This window comes from Salvia splendens, chromosome 14 (assembly GCF_004379255.2).
Source record: "Salvia splendens isolate huo1 chromosome 14, SspV2, whole genome shotgun sequence".
In the NCBI taxonomy this organism is placed as follows: Eukaryota; Viridiplantae; Streptophyta; class Magnoliopsida; order Lamiales; family Lamiaceae; genus Salvia; species Salvia splendens.
Genome location: NC_056045.1, coordinates 21,370,672 through 21,383,979, shown reverse-complemented (window position 1 = coordinate 21,383,979; position 13,308 = coordinate 21,370,672). Strand labels below are relative to the sequence as shown.

Below are 13,308 nucleotides of genomic sequence, written 5' to 3'. Positions count from 1 at the left end.
TCAAAAGGGCCCATGAAGCTAATTGTCTTCCTCCCCAACGCCAAATCTTATTATGTCGTAGTTGCCCTTGCCAATTTTTAACTTACTCCAATTTATTCATACCTTTTTAATTTATGTACGTAGTAGGGGAGCATTAGAGTGACAACATGTTTAAAGTGACATCATAACACTAATCCTAGTATTTAGATTTTTAAGTCGGGCGCCTAGGATTGATGAAATAGAGTCCGGATTGCAGTCTTATGGGTTAGGTATTGCAGGCGCGGGTATTTTAGTCAATTCCCAAAAATTTAAATCAGAAACGGATTTGATTTATGTTAACTGCAAATGCTACTAGGTAATATTGCAATATTCATAGAGTAACACTGCAATCTGGTAAGATGAAAACTATTACAATTGATGCAAACACGTAACACTGCAATATTCATAGAGTAACACTGCAATCTGGTAATAGACTGAAAATAGAAAATGTCGATTTTGCCCTTCAACATTTTTTTATGTTCCATTTTAATTAAAATAGACTGCCATATGGCAGCTTGAAAATCACAAGATCTTAAGATATACCTACCTAAAATGGTGATATAGGGTTACATTAAGAGGGTTGTCATATTAATACATCCCAATGGTGGCATCATACTTATACATATACATACGTAATTTCTCTGAGTTATTACAAAATGATTGTTAATAAATGCATGAATTTCCATTACTTTTTTATAAAATTTATGGGGAATTTTGAAATATTGTAATTTCGCCATAACTTTAGATTTTATTGCATAATTAATTAACATTCTTAGTTTCTTTCTGTCACTTATGAATTTACATGTCGGATGTAATACGCTATGAGTTGAGAATAACAAGGTTGTGTGGTTGCACATTAGCGATACTGGCTTTAATAAGGCATGTCATGTCAACTTGTAGGTGATCGAAAAAATATTGAAACATTAATAAAATAAAAGGTGGTAATATTTTAGCAATGTTTCAAATGTTGTGTTCTCATCATTAGTTCAAATCAACATTGACTTTTATTCCATATTAATTCAAATCTAATCTAACTAAACACGTGGAGCCCACCTTCCGTTAACACTATTTTCACTACCCCATTCTTTTACATTCCTAATTTTTGTATTAAAACATGTGTTATTCCCAAAGTGCATATTTTTAGAGAATAAATGAGGTATTTAGTAAAATGAGAACAAATGGAGTATTATATTTTTGCAAAGTTTGAAATGTTGGGCTAAAATGTAAGAAAATTGAACGGTTGAGGATTTGCATAGATGACATCTCAGGAGCAAGCATAGATCTCGTCTCTGCAAAGAATAGAGACATGGGACCAAGATAAGAACCAAGAAAATAAATTGTCCACCTCTGCTTTATTGGTTGCAAAAGTAGCAATATGTTTTTTCAAAAGGACGAAACTGCAGCAATTGACAATTGGAGAGACTTGGCGTGGGAAACACCACTCTTTTTCTTTCTCCATCACCTTTGCTATTCACTCTCACATTCCCATTCAAACCCCACCAAAAACAATTCAAATTCTCTATTTCCTTTTTCCCTTTTCCACCCTACACTTTTCCCTCACTTGGTTTTCAAATTCAAGACCTCTTTTTGTCCCCTCTTTCCTCGATCATTCACTTCTCCAATTATTTGTGAAGGCCTCACTTGCTCTGATCCATTACATGAGGCCTACTACGCCTTCGCCTTCGTGCTCGTCTCCTTCCTCGTGTGGAGGCCGGGGTGGGAGAATCACGTCCCCAGGCTGCTTGTCAAGAATCCTGCGACGCATTCTCTGCTTCAGCAACCTCCCCTTGTGCTCTTTCGATCATTTCCGAGCAGACGAGAGGGAGAGCCCCGGGCAGGCCAGTGCTCCGGGCTCTACTCCAGGGGTAGTGGCCCGACTCATGGGACTGGACTCTCCAGTCCCACGAGCCGGGCCAGTTCATGGGGAGATCGCGGCTAAGACACCGGTGAGGCGGCTGCGCGACCTCCCTCCCTATCAAGAGCTCGAAGACGACAAATTCTTCATACTAAGCTTTGAAAAGAGGCGCGAAAGGAAGTCGAAAAAAAGAGAGAGTTTACAGGGGAAGAACAAAGAGAATGAGAATCCAGAAAAATCAAAGGGAAAAATGGGCAAAAAATATGCAGTCTCGTTTGAAAATGAAGGTGATTCAGAAAATTCAAGCCCAAATTCTGTTCTTGAATATTTGGGGTATTCAGCTGATCAAGAATCTGTTTCTTCAGGTTTGTGACATTCACATTCACATTCACCATTTATCTTGAAAATAATTATACTTATTCACCACTTGGTTCAAATTAAAAATGTGATGCAGGGGAAATTTCAAGATTGGCGAATTCGAAGACGAGGAGGCCGTTGTCGGAGGAGCTGGAGAGCTGCGGGGAGTCCAACGGGAAGCTCTCGAACGACAGTGTCGAGCGAGAAGACGAAAACATGGTGAGGAGATCCTACTCCAATTATTGTGCAAATTTTGGTGGAATTGGAAAATTGGCTGCAATGGAGATTGTGAGAACAAGTTGGTTGCGTGATGGATTGCTCACAAATAAGCATTGTGTATTGGAGATTGGTAGAGATGTTGCATCAAATATATTAGACCATCTACTAGAAGAGCTACTTACTAACATAGGAAATTTTTGATCGACTAGTTTGTAACATATATTTCGCCTATTTGTAATATAGTAATATAACAAGAGTAGTAGTATAGTTTGATATTAACTAGTTGTAGTCACTAATTTGATAATTGTATTCACTAATTGAATATGAATCAATGTAAAGTAGTTGCAAATTTTAAATCGAATCAATTTAAAGTAGTTGCAAATTTAAATCGATCCTAATAAGTTGTTTCTATTAAATTGCTATTATTAGAATTAGATTCTGTTCATATTTATCAGCACTCTGAAAATTGTGGCGGGCCGGGCTGATTTCTGCATATATATGAAAGCTCGGCCCATTTATAAGAATGGCTATAATGTACTGGAGTCGTGGTAATATCTATTCATAACTTATTATTTTATTTTTATAATAGTAATCCTATTTAATTAATTTATATAGGTCCATATTTTTTATAACGAAAAGAAAACAAAAAAATGTAATAATTAAACCTTGAAATTGTTCCATCACTAGTTTTAGTGATTTTTTTATATTTTCGTAACAAATTTCATAGTGATTTCTAAAATGCAACTTTTAATTATTTTGTTCTTTGTTTTGTTTTTTAAAAATAGAATTCCGTTGCCGGGACTTGACCCGGGTCTCTCGGGTGAGAGCCGAGTATCCTAACCAACTAGACTACAACGGAATGTTGTTTGACGGACTTCCTTATGTAATAAGTACCCTTTTGTCATAATTTATTATGAGGTTGTTATTGCAACGACGAACAATTTTTTATATTTAACATTGTTATTCTTCTAAAAACATTAATTTTTTTTGATCGAATGAAACTTATAAGAGCAAAATAATACTATAAAAATATTTAAGTTTTGGGCTGATCTATAAATTAAATACAAATATTTTTATGGGATAACAGCCTAATAGAATGTACTACTTCAGTTAAGTCCGCAACGCTGTCTCTTATCCGTCTCTTAATTGTCTCATCTCTTAACTATTCATGGGCCCCAGTGTACTTTTCACTCCATCTCTTAAATAAGGAGACAGAACCTGCAACCATCCATCTCTTATCCGTCTCTTAACCATCTCTTAACTTACTATTCATTCAATTTCATTTTTTATTTTTATTTCCAACAAATTCAATTAATAAAAACACATTTCATTAAATAAAATAAAATTACAACATAAAATAAAAATACAACTTAAAATTTAAAAAAACACATAATTAAAATCCTAAAAAATACATAATTTAAAATAAAATTTTTTAGAAATTAAAAAAAACTACTCCGTCGGCGAATCATCCCCCGAAGGTGGTGGCGGTGCACTCAAGCTACCTGGAGGCGGAATACCAATTTGTCTTGCCATATACTTAATTCTGGCAAGATGGACTTGATATTGTGGAGGCGTCATGCGGGAAGTGTCCACCATCGTGGCGGTCAAGTACATGGACAATAGGGTGTTCGAGCCCGAGCTCGCCTGGCTTGATTCACCTCGACCCCTCCTCCCTCTAGCCGCCTTGGTCCCTTGCTGCCGACGGCGCCCATGGGAGGACCCCCGGCATCGTTTGCCGTGCCCTCAACCTCCTGCGAGGCAACCTCTTGTGCGGCGCTGCCCGAACAGCCCCCACTAGACGAGTATTGGTCACTCGCCGTGTGCTTCGTGCGCTTCGAAGACGAGCCCGAGCTGGACCGGACACCGTCGGCCCACCTTTCCTCGTCTTTGACGGCCTCCCAAACATCGACATGTCTGAATTCTTTGCCGGTGTCTTCGAAATAGACTCGCAAAGCCGATCTCATAATGTTGGCTCTTGTGGCTCTGCTTTGGTAATGAGCCGCTTCGTTCTTATATATGCCGCAGAATTTTTGACCTCTCTGTCGACTCGGTCAAAGTGAGCGCGGAGCATCTTCAATGTGCGGCGGCGGGACCCCTTCGGCTTAATCTCGTTGTACCTCGGTGACCTTTTCCCAGAAGCACTTCCGGGTTTGTTGATTACCGACGATGGGATCGTACGATACGCTAATCCAGGCATTGTACACAACCATCGTGTCCTTGTGGCTATACGGATGCCGACCTACATCCTCATCCTCCTCGGCCGCCTCCGCCTCTTCCTCCACCGCCCTAGAGCTTCCACCGCCTCGTCCTCCTTCCGGAGTGGGTTCATATGGATAATCCTCCCGAATTTGGAATAATCCCTGCGAACTCCTCGGGGCGGAGGGACGAGCGTATGCATCAACATCAAAATGGGGTGGTTGGTACCCCGCCGGCGTCGACGAACCGGAGCTGGAACCACCCAGTCGCCAAACGCATTGATGTCAAACCCGCCGGAGACGCCACCGCCATAGTTGTCGTCGCCGGACATTTTGTGATGACAATTGGAGATGTTAGATGAAAATTGGAGAGAAAATGGAGATGATTTGGGAAGAATAGATGTGTATTTGTGTGTGAAATGATGATGAAATAGGAGTATTTATTGAGTAAAAAAAAAGGAAAACGATCGAAAAATGGTAATATTACCATTTTCACTTTTTATTTATTTATTTTTTATTAAATTCGAATTTAAAAAAATGATTTATTACTTCAGCGTGACGAAGCCCACTCGCGGGCCGGCGAGTGGGCGTCACGCATAGCGCCGGAGCGCGCCAAGTCGCGCGAGCGTGTGGCGAGACAGTCCGTGATCCGTCTCAGTGGGACGAGAGTCTCGGCGAGACTGGGACGAGACAGAACGCTGCAACGCATCTTGCCGTCGTCTCGTCTCGGGGGAACGAGATACGAGCCACCCGCGGGACGCGTTGCGGGTGGCCTAAAAGTCTATCAAAACAAAATAAAGATAGGAGTACTATGTAAGTTAATTTACTCCCTCTGCCCCGATTAAGATGACACATTCCTAGGTCGGTACGAGATTTTAGGAGTTATTGGTTAAAGTGTTTAACTGGAGAGAGGAAAATGTGAGTGAAAGTATTAAAATAGAGAGAGAAATAAAGATGAATATTTAATAAGAGTAAAAAAAAGTTGTTGGTTGTATTAATTGGAGAGAAAAAGTTTTCAAAAAAGGAAATGTATCATCTTAGTTGGCACAAACTAAAAAAAGAAAATGTATCATCTTAAGCGGGACGGAGGGAGTAATATTATTGGAAACAAACTTCGCTCAATTAAAATCAGAATTGTTGGCAAAAGGATGAAACATTTGGAACAATTTTTTTTGTTGCAGTCTCATCATTTAACTGGGAAAGGGAGTGATCGCGATTCGCATGACAAATTGAAAGATCATTTTTATTAGTTAAATATGTATAGAATAATTCATTAATTTGGGATTATAGATAGTGGATGGCTAAATGATGGCAACACAACATGCATGAAGAATAGCTCGGCGGAGTCAACTATTTCCCAAGTAGTAGGAATCAATGATTTATATCTATTCAAGAATTATTTTTTTGACTTGAACTTTTCAACACCTATAAAGATGGCATCAAGGTAGAAAACTATGTTTGTTTGAAGTTTGGTATCCAACTATTATCGTAAAAAAACCTAATGTATCAAGAAATTGAATAGAATTATTTTTTTGACTTGAACTTTTCAACACCTATAAAGATGGCATCAAGGTAGAAAACTTTGTTTGTTTGAAGTTTGGTATCCAGCTATTATTGGAAAAAAAACCTAATGTATCAAGAAATTGTTGGAAATTATGGATTTTAAGGAAGAACGAAAGCTTGGGTTTTGGCCTTTCCTCTTCATGATGCCATTGGACTTTCACCTAGAGGTGTCCTTTAATTTTATTATGAGGTACCTTGATGACTAATTAAGGACTTTCATGTCCTATTTGTACTCCCTCCCTCGTTTCACGGTAGTGGAAACATTTCTTTTCAATACACGATTTAAAAAAAATTATATTAAGTAAGTTAAGAATAAAGTAGAAAATAAAAAAGTTGAGAAATGAAGAGAGAATAAAGATAGAACGATAAGGTAGATTTGTTTGTCCAAGGGGGGCGAGGGCGATGGTGCAGGCGGTCACGCACTACAGCGATCCGGCGGTGGTGACGGAGTTCAGCTGCGGACTCGGCGAGGCGATGGTGGGGATCAATCTATGTTCCAAAGGTTGAGAGGTACGCCACTCGCCCCGAGTGATATCGGGTCGGGTATTGGTTTTAATCGGGTTTGAGTTGGAGAGCTTTTGGAATACTAATCCTATATTATGGTTGGGATATTTTCAGTGAAATCTTATTTATTCACTCTTTTAACTCTGTAGTATTTGTGGATGTTGTATTGGATTACTAAATAGAGAAATCTGATATGTGTAAATGAAATGACATGTATTATTAAATGATTAATTAATGAACCATAAAATCTTGGGTTGGACTTAGATTTGGAATTTTACGTTTTTTTATTCCCGGGATCGTGCAGGTAATTCTGTAGCATAAAATATGATTAATATACTTTTGAGCCGTAATAACATGTTTTCAATTTACTAGATAGTGTAACAATATAATCTTGTATGGCGAACACAATCAACGGCGGATCCAGAAACTAAATATCGTGGGGTCGAATAAAATGGAGTAATAAATATTTAAATTAATTATTTAAATAAACATGTATTTTAATTTAAATAATTCATTCTAGTCTCGATATTCTAAAAAGTGCATAGTACTCTGTCCATTGGCGAATATGAATCTCATTTCCTTTCGGTATAAGTTTTTAGAAATGCTAAAAAAATGAGTTGAAGAAAGTTATTGTAACGTGATTCTCACTAATATATATTAATTTTAAATGATATGTGAGTGAAATGTAGGTCTTTATACCATTTATAGTAATTATGAACCGGAACTCCTATTCGAGGACTGATCGAAATGAAAAAAACGAGACTCTTATTCACGGATGGAGGGAGTATATCTTTTTTTAACATTCCAAGTTTTAGAAATGCAGAAATAATTTGAATTTGAATATTAAGGTTAGAAAATTTAAATTATAAACTAAAATTATAAGAAATCAAGTACTAATATTTACTTTATATTTTTTAAAGTGTGTGTTTATTTTAAATAAATTGATTTAGCTTCGTTGAAATTATCAGATGAGGGAATATTTTTAATATACTTCAGAGAAGTAATACAAATAAAAAATTCAAAGCCCATTTACCATTTAATACACATAGTTCAAGATATTTAATGAATAGCTTCCTAGGTAAACTAAATATAGGGTAAAAAAAACAATAATGATGATAGAAGACTCTTTGTTTTCAACATCTCTACTATCTTCTCTTTATGGAAAAAAATACGGAAAAATCTCTTCTAAAATCTCTCCATCGACAACCGCCTCCCTCCTGCGATGAGACTCCTTTCTCTCTACTCAGTCTCCTCATTTCTCACACTGCGTTGGGGCGGAGACGTGAACATTGTGGGGTCGGAGGCTGATGAAAGAAGCTTCCCGCCCGAACTCAACGGCCGGTGGTGGGGTCGGCCGACCCCACTCGACCCCACCTGGATCCGCCTCTGAACACAATGTAGAAATGAGAGAGTTATTTTTTGTCTATTAGTCAAAATGGTAATTTACAAATTATATGGAGTATGTAAAAATGATATTGTGTTTTCTCGAACCAAAACAGGAAACATGAATTACTGGCTAAAATTGAGGAGAATAAACCAAAATTAGCAAAATATCTCCAATCGTACAAGAACACAGAAGTAAGCATAGAAAAAAATAGGCTCGGGTCTTATACCAAAACTTTACAAACTCATACAATGGAATAAAGAAGAGACGACGCCCATGAAAAGCACCCACAATCGACGCGGAGGGTGAACTGGGTGAAGAAAGATTCGACCAAACTCTTATGTACTACTACTCCTAGAAGAAAAGCTTCAAAAACAAGGAGAATATTTACTAGAATTGATAAATATCATATTCCACAATATAAATGGTTCAATCTATATTTAAACAATTACTACAATTAGGGATGACAGTGTAGCCCGTAAATTTACAGGGTTAGGGTTGGAAATTTCTAACCCGATAAAATTAAAACCTGATAAGCCCGCACCAGATTAACTCGCAATTCATTAGGGCCAGACTCGAAAACCCAATAAAATTTCTATTGTTTTTTTTAACTCCTAATTCGACACTTCATTGACTAATTTTATGATATAAATAACTAAAAAAATAACTTTCAATTTTATATTAAAGGGAGATGATCAAAGTATAACTAATATTAAGTGTATAACTAGAGAACAAATCTCAGCCATTAGATCAAAATGATCTAATTCACTATATGGACGATTTAGTTCACTATAAGAGTGATTTAGTTCACTACAGGAAGGAGTGAACCAAAACACCATTATAGTGAAATATTTACTTCGTGAAGGATTTAGTTCACTGTAAAGGCGTTTTGGTTCACTCCTTCCTATAGTCAACTAAATTGCTCTTATAGTGAACTAAATTCGTGTTCTCTAGTCATACATTTAAGTAGTGGTTTCACAAGATCACTACTCTTATATTAAATATACAAATTATATATTAAATTTTATTAGTATTATAATTGTTAAATAAATTAAACTCACTAAAAAAATATTTGAATTTCTAAAACATGCATTAAAATTTCACGAAATATCTCAAATAATAGTATTTGATCATGTTTATGATTGAATTTAAGCATATATCTGAAATTTATCATAATTAAATATTTTATATATTTTATAAATATAACTAATTTTTGTCATGATTTATTGGATTGTTCACATCTTAATCTTATCGGTAGAAACCTAATTAACCCGCTGGGCTAGCCCGAAACCCGAGCTTTTGGGGTTAGAGTTGAACTTTTATAACTCGAAAGAAATCACAATCTGGTTAGCCCGTAACCGATTGATCCGCAACCCGAGTAGGGTTGGCCCGAAACCCGATGGGCCGACTCGATTGACATCCCTAACTACAATACAACCAAAAATCCAAATTGTTAGCATGTTCACACTCGCTAACTATTACTCCCCCCGTCTCCCAAATATTGTCACAGTTTGACCGGGCACGAGTTTTAAGAAATGTAATGGAAAGTGAATTGAAAAAGTTGGTAGGATGTTGGTCCTACTTTTAAAGTATTAGTTTTATAATAAAATGTGACTGAGAATAAGTTAGTGGAATGTGGGGTCCATTAATGGTATAAAGTGAAATATGACGAATTTTGTGGGATGTGCGGAAATGAAAAAATATGACAAAATTTCAAGGACGAAGTGAGTATTTCAATTAACCGAATTATATTATTCTCAATCAAAAATTGTTATTCCTATAACCGAATCTAGATGTCATTTCAATTAACCGAATTATATTATTCTCAATCAAAAATTGTTATTCCTATAACCGAATCTAGATGTCACATTCCTTGCATGGCTTTGTTATATATGCTTTTTCTATGCATATTTTCTTTATCTTCTTTCACATACATTCCTTCCCAAAACAATCTTGACCTTAAAGTTGGAAGTCTGAAAATCGTGTTGTGACATCATACAAGCACTCCCACGTTGCATCTTCCTCAAATGAATTAGACAATTGAATGAGTACCTGAGTGGTCTATTTCCATGCTTCACCACCCTACGGTTAAAGATAGACCTATCAAATTGGGTACCCGGATACCCGACTCGGGGTATCCAGTCCCGAAAAATTGGGTACCCAGTCCCGATGGTAATTTTGATTTTTTTTAAATTAACTACAAAGTTTTACAATTTATTTAATATTATTTAGTTCAAATTTAATACAAAGTTGAAGTAGTATTCAAGAGAAATAACTATAAATTTTTAGACATACAAAATTCTTGTAGTAATTCGAATTTAAAAGAAAAATAACTACAAACTTTGAGAAATACAAAATCCATAAGTTATAGTAACATATTAACATCTTTCATCCATCCACAATAAGAAAATAAATTACATTAATAAATTAAATTACATATTAACATCTTTCGTTAAGAAATTAAATTATATATTAACATCTTTCGTTAAGAAATTAAATTATATATTAACATCTTTCATCCATCCACATGTAACTAATAAATTAAATTACATTTTTCATCTTTCATCCATCCAAAACAAGAAATTAAATTAAATTAAATTACATCTTTCATCCATCCACAATAAGAAATTGACATATTAACATCTTTCATCCATCCAGATGTAATTGAGAAATTAAATTATATTATATTTAATTATAATAAAAACATAATTTATTAATTTAAAAAAAAACAAATCGGATAATTCGGGTATACCCGATTGGGTATCGTGTAACCTGATATCCGATCATCCAAAATTCTCACTACCCGATCCCGATTTGATACCCGAAAAATCAGGTTTCGGATATCCAATTACTCGAATTTTTCGGGTTTAGAATATCGGGTATCCAATACCCAATATCCATTTTGATATACCTAGTTAAAGACTTTAATTGACTCCATTGTGGTTGCATTCCCAAGTGATCATTGGCTACTTATATGTAGATAAGATCTCAACCACTTATTTAGTTGAGACACCTAGAAGATAGGATTTAGTTTGCACTCAGCTAGCAGCATCTCATAAGAAACCTCCCCAAATTTGTCAACAATGCCAAATGGACCAAAGTAGTGTGGCCCTAACTTATGGAACTGATGATCCCTCTAAGGTGTTCTGCCTATATGGCTGTAGTTTTAAGCCAACTCAATCTCCCACTCCAAAATTGTGAAGTGTGACCATGCAATACATGCTAAGGGTCGAATCATGACTTAAAGCAAGGAAGGCGAGCTGGCTCAAATGGAGAAAGACAATTAATGACTCAAAGGGTTTCCTCAACAAACTAGTTGTTAGAGGGAATCAGCTATAATCGCTCCAGCTGCGAAGTAAGAGTAGATTCATTATTGTAGTCTCATATATAAGTGTGGAAACACACGGGATTGTTGCAGTGGTTACTAATCAACACACACATTGATTCACATTCTCTCATAGATTGATAGTTAGCTCAAGCTTAGTGGAAGTTGAGAGTGTTTCAATAGTGAGAGAAGAGTCTTGCAATCTTGTTTAATAAAGCTCTGTTTTTCTTCTTCTTGGACGTAGGTGGTTTCTCACCGAACCACGTAATTGCTGGTGTATTTTAGTTCTTGTTTCTATTGTGTGCGAGAAAAGTGGTTCCGTATGTGGGAACGAGCACACACAAGATCAGTTTTTACAACAATCGAGAAGATGTCTACAACGAACTATGAAGTGGAGAAATTCACTTGCCGAAATGATTTTGGGCAGTGGAGACTCAAGATGAAGGCGATCTTGATGCAGCAAGGTCTATGGGAAATTTTGAATGGCAATGAGAGTGATGACAAGAAGCCCGAGGCCGATGAGAAAGAGAGGGAAAGGCTGCGAGATATGTAATACTCAACATATAGCACTTTGATTCTTAATCTCATTGATAGAGTGCTCAGGAAGGTTTCCAAAGAGGATACATTGGTTGTGTGGTTGAAGCTGGAGTCATTGTACGAAAATTTCATGTCGTGTTCGTGTTACACGTTAAGAAATAATATTAATATATTATAATATTTTAAAAAAAATTAAGTTAGGTTTAGTCTAATGGAGCACTTAGTATTAGCATAAAAAAATAGATTTTTCATTTTTCGTATTATTATAGTGTCGTTATTGTGTCTTGTCATATATGTGTTGTTATCGTGTCGTGTTGACCTGAAATAGTTCGTGTCGTGTTCGTGTCTGAGGGTAGCGGGTCGTGTTCGTATTCGTGTTTGGAGTTTTCTTAACGGGTCGTGTTCGTGTTTGTTGTTATCGTGTCGTGTCGATACGATAACGATACAACACGCATGATTTGCCACCCCTAATTGTACATGACAAAGTCTCTTGCAAATCAGCTACATTTAAAGCAGAAGCTGCTGACTTTCAAGATCTCAGATGCAAGAGGTATAACTGAGCATCTTGAAAAGTTTGGAAAATGCATCAATGATCTTGAAAACATAGATGAACATATCAAAGATGAAGAGAGGGCATTGATGCCATTGAATTCTCTTCCTAAAGCCATGAGCATTTCAAAGATGTAATGCTTCATGGAAGAGAGTCTAAGATCTGCCATGAACAAGTCCATTCAGCCTTGAAACTCAAGGATTCCCAAAGATCTACAATGTAGTTGAGAGTCTATATCTCAAGAATAATGAGAAGAAGGGATCCAAGAAGAAGTTCCAAAAGAAGCAGGAGAAAGAGAAAGTTGAGGGTGGAAAAGAGACTAGAAGTTGTCATTATTGCAAGAAGTCTGGCCATCTTAAGAAGGCATACTTTGCTTGGAAAAGAAAGCATGAGCAAGAGAAAAATAGTGGTGGAGAGACGACTCATCTGGCTCAGGAAGTAGATAGACACTCGAACCCTTGAATATACATGGTGGAGCTGCTATTGAATAATCATGGATAATGGACTCTAGGTGCAGTTTTCACATCTGCTCTCACAGATCTTGGTTCTAGAATTTAGGGAATTCTCAGGGATAAGTGATGCTAGGTGAAAGGTCACGATTGCTCTGATGCGCGTGCTAAAATAATATCGTAGAGTGATTAAGTAGACCAGCTAGACATATCCACATGTCATCGGACACGCAATCCAAGTCTACTTTCAAAACCTTAACCCACAAGATACTAAAATTTAGAACATGGAAGTAAGGATCGAATCCCACTAGGATTGATGTGTGAAAGTATGTGTGAGGGACATTCTGAGAGG

The 13,308-nt window shown here is 36.6% G+C and overlaps 1 protein-coding gene and 1 non-coding gene across 2 annotated transcripts; one reads left to right on the top strand and one right to left on the bottom strand.

The window, feature by feature from the left end:
* Positions 1-1,401: 1,401 nt before the first annotated feature.
* On the top strand, positions 1,402-2,805 carry LOC121764709. The gene is made up of 2 exons (XM_042160724.1): positions 1,402-2,238; positions 2,328-2,805. The coding sequence occupies exons 1-2, from the start codon at positions 1,677-1,679 to the stop codon at positions 2,648-2,650; spliced, it is 885 nt and encodes a 294-aa protein (XP_042016658.1). The 5' UTR covers positions 1,402-1,676; the 3' UTR covers positions 2,651-2,805.
* A 431-nt stretch (positions 2,806-3,236) lies between these two features.
* Positions 3,237-3,308, bottom strand: TRNAE-CUC. The gene has a single exon. It is a non-coding gene; the product is annotated as a tRNA-Glu (tRNA).
* Between the last annotated feature and the right edge of the window lie 10,000 nt (positions 3,309-13,308).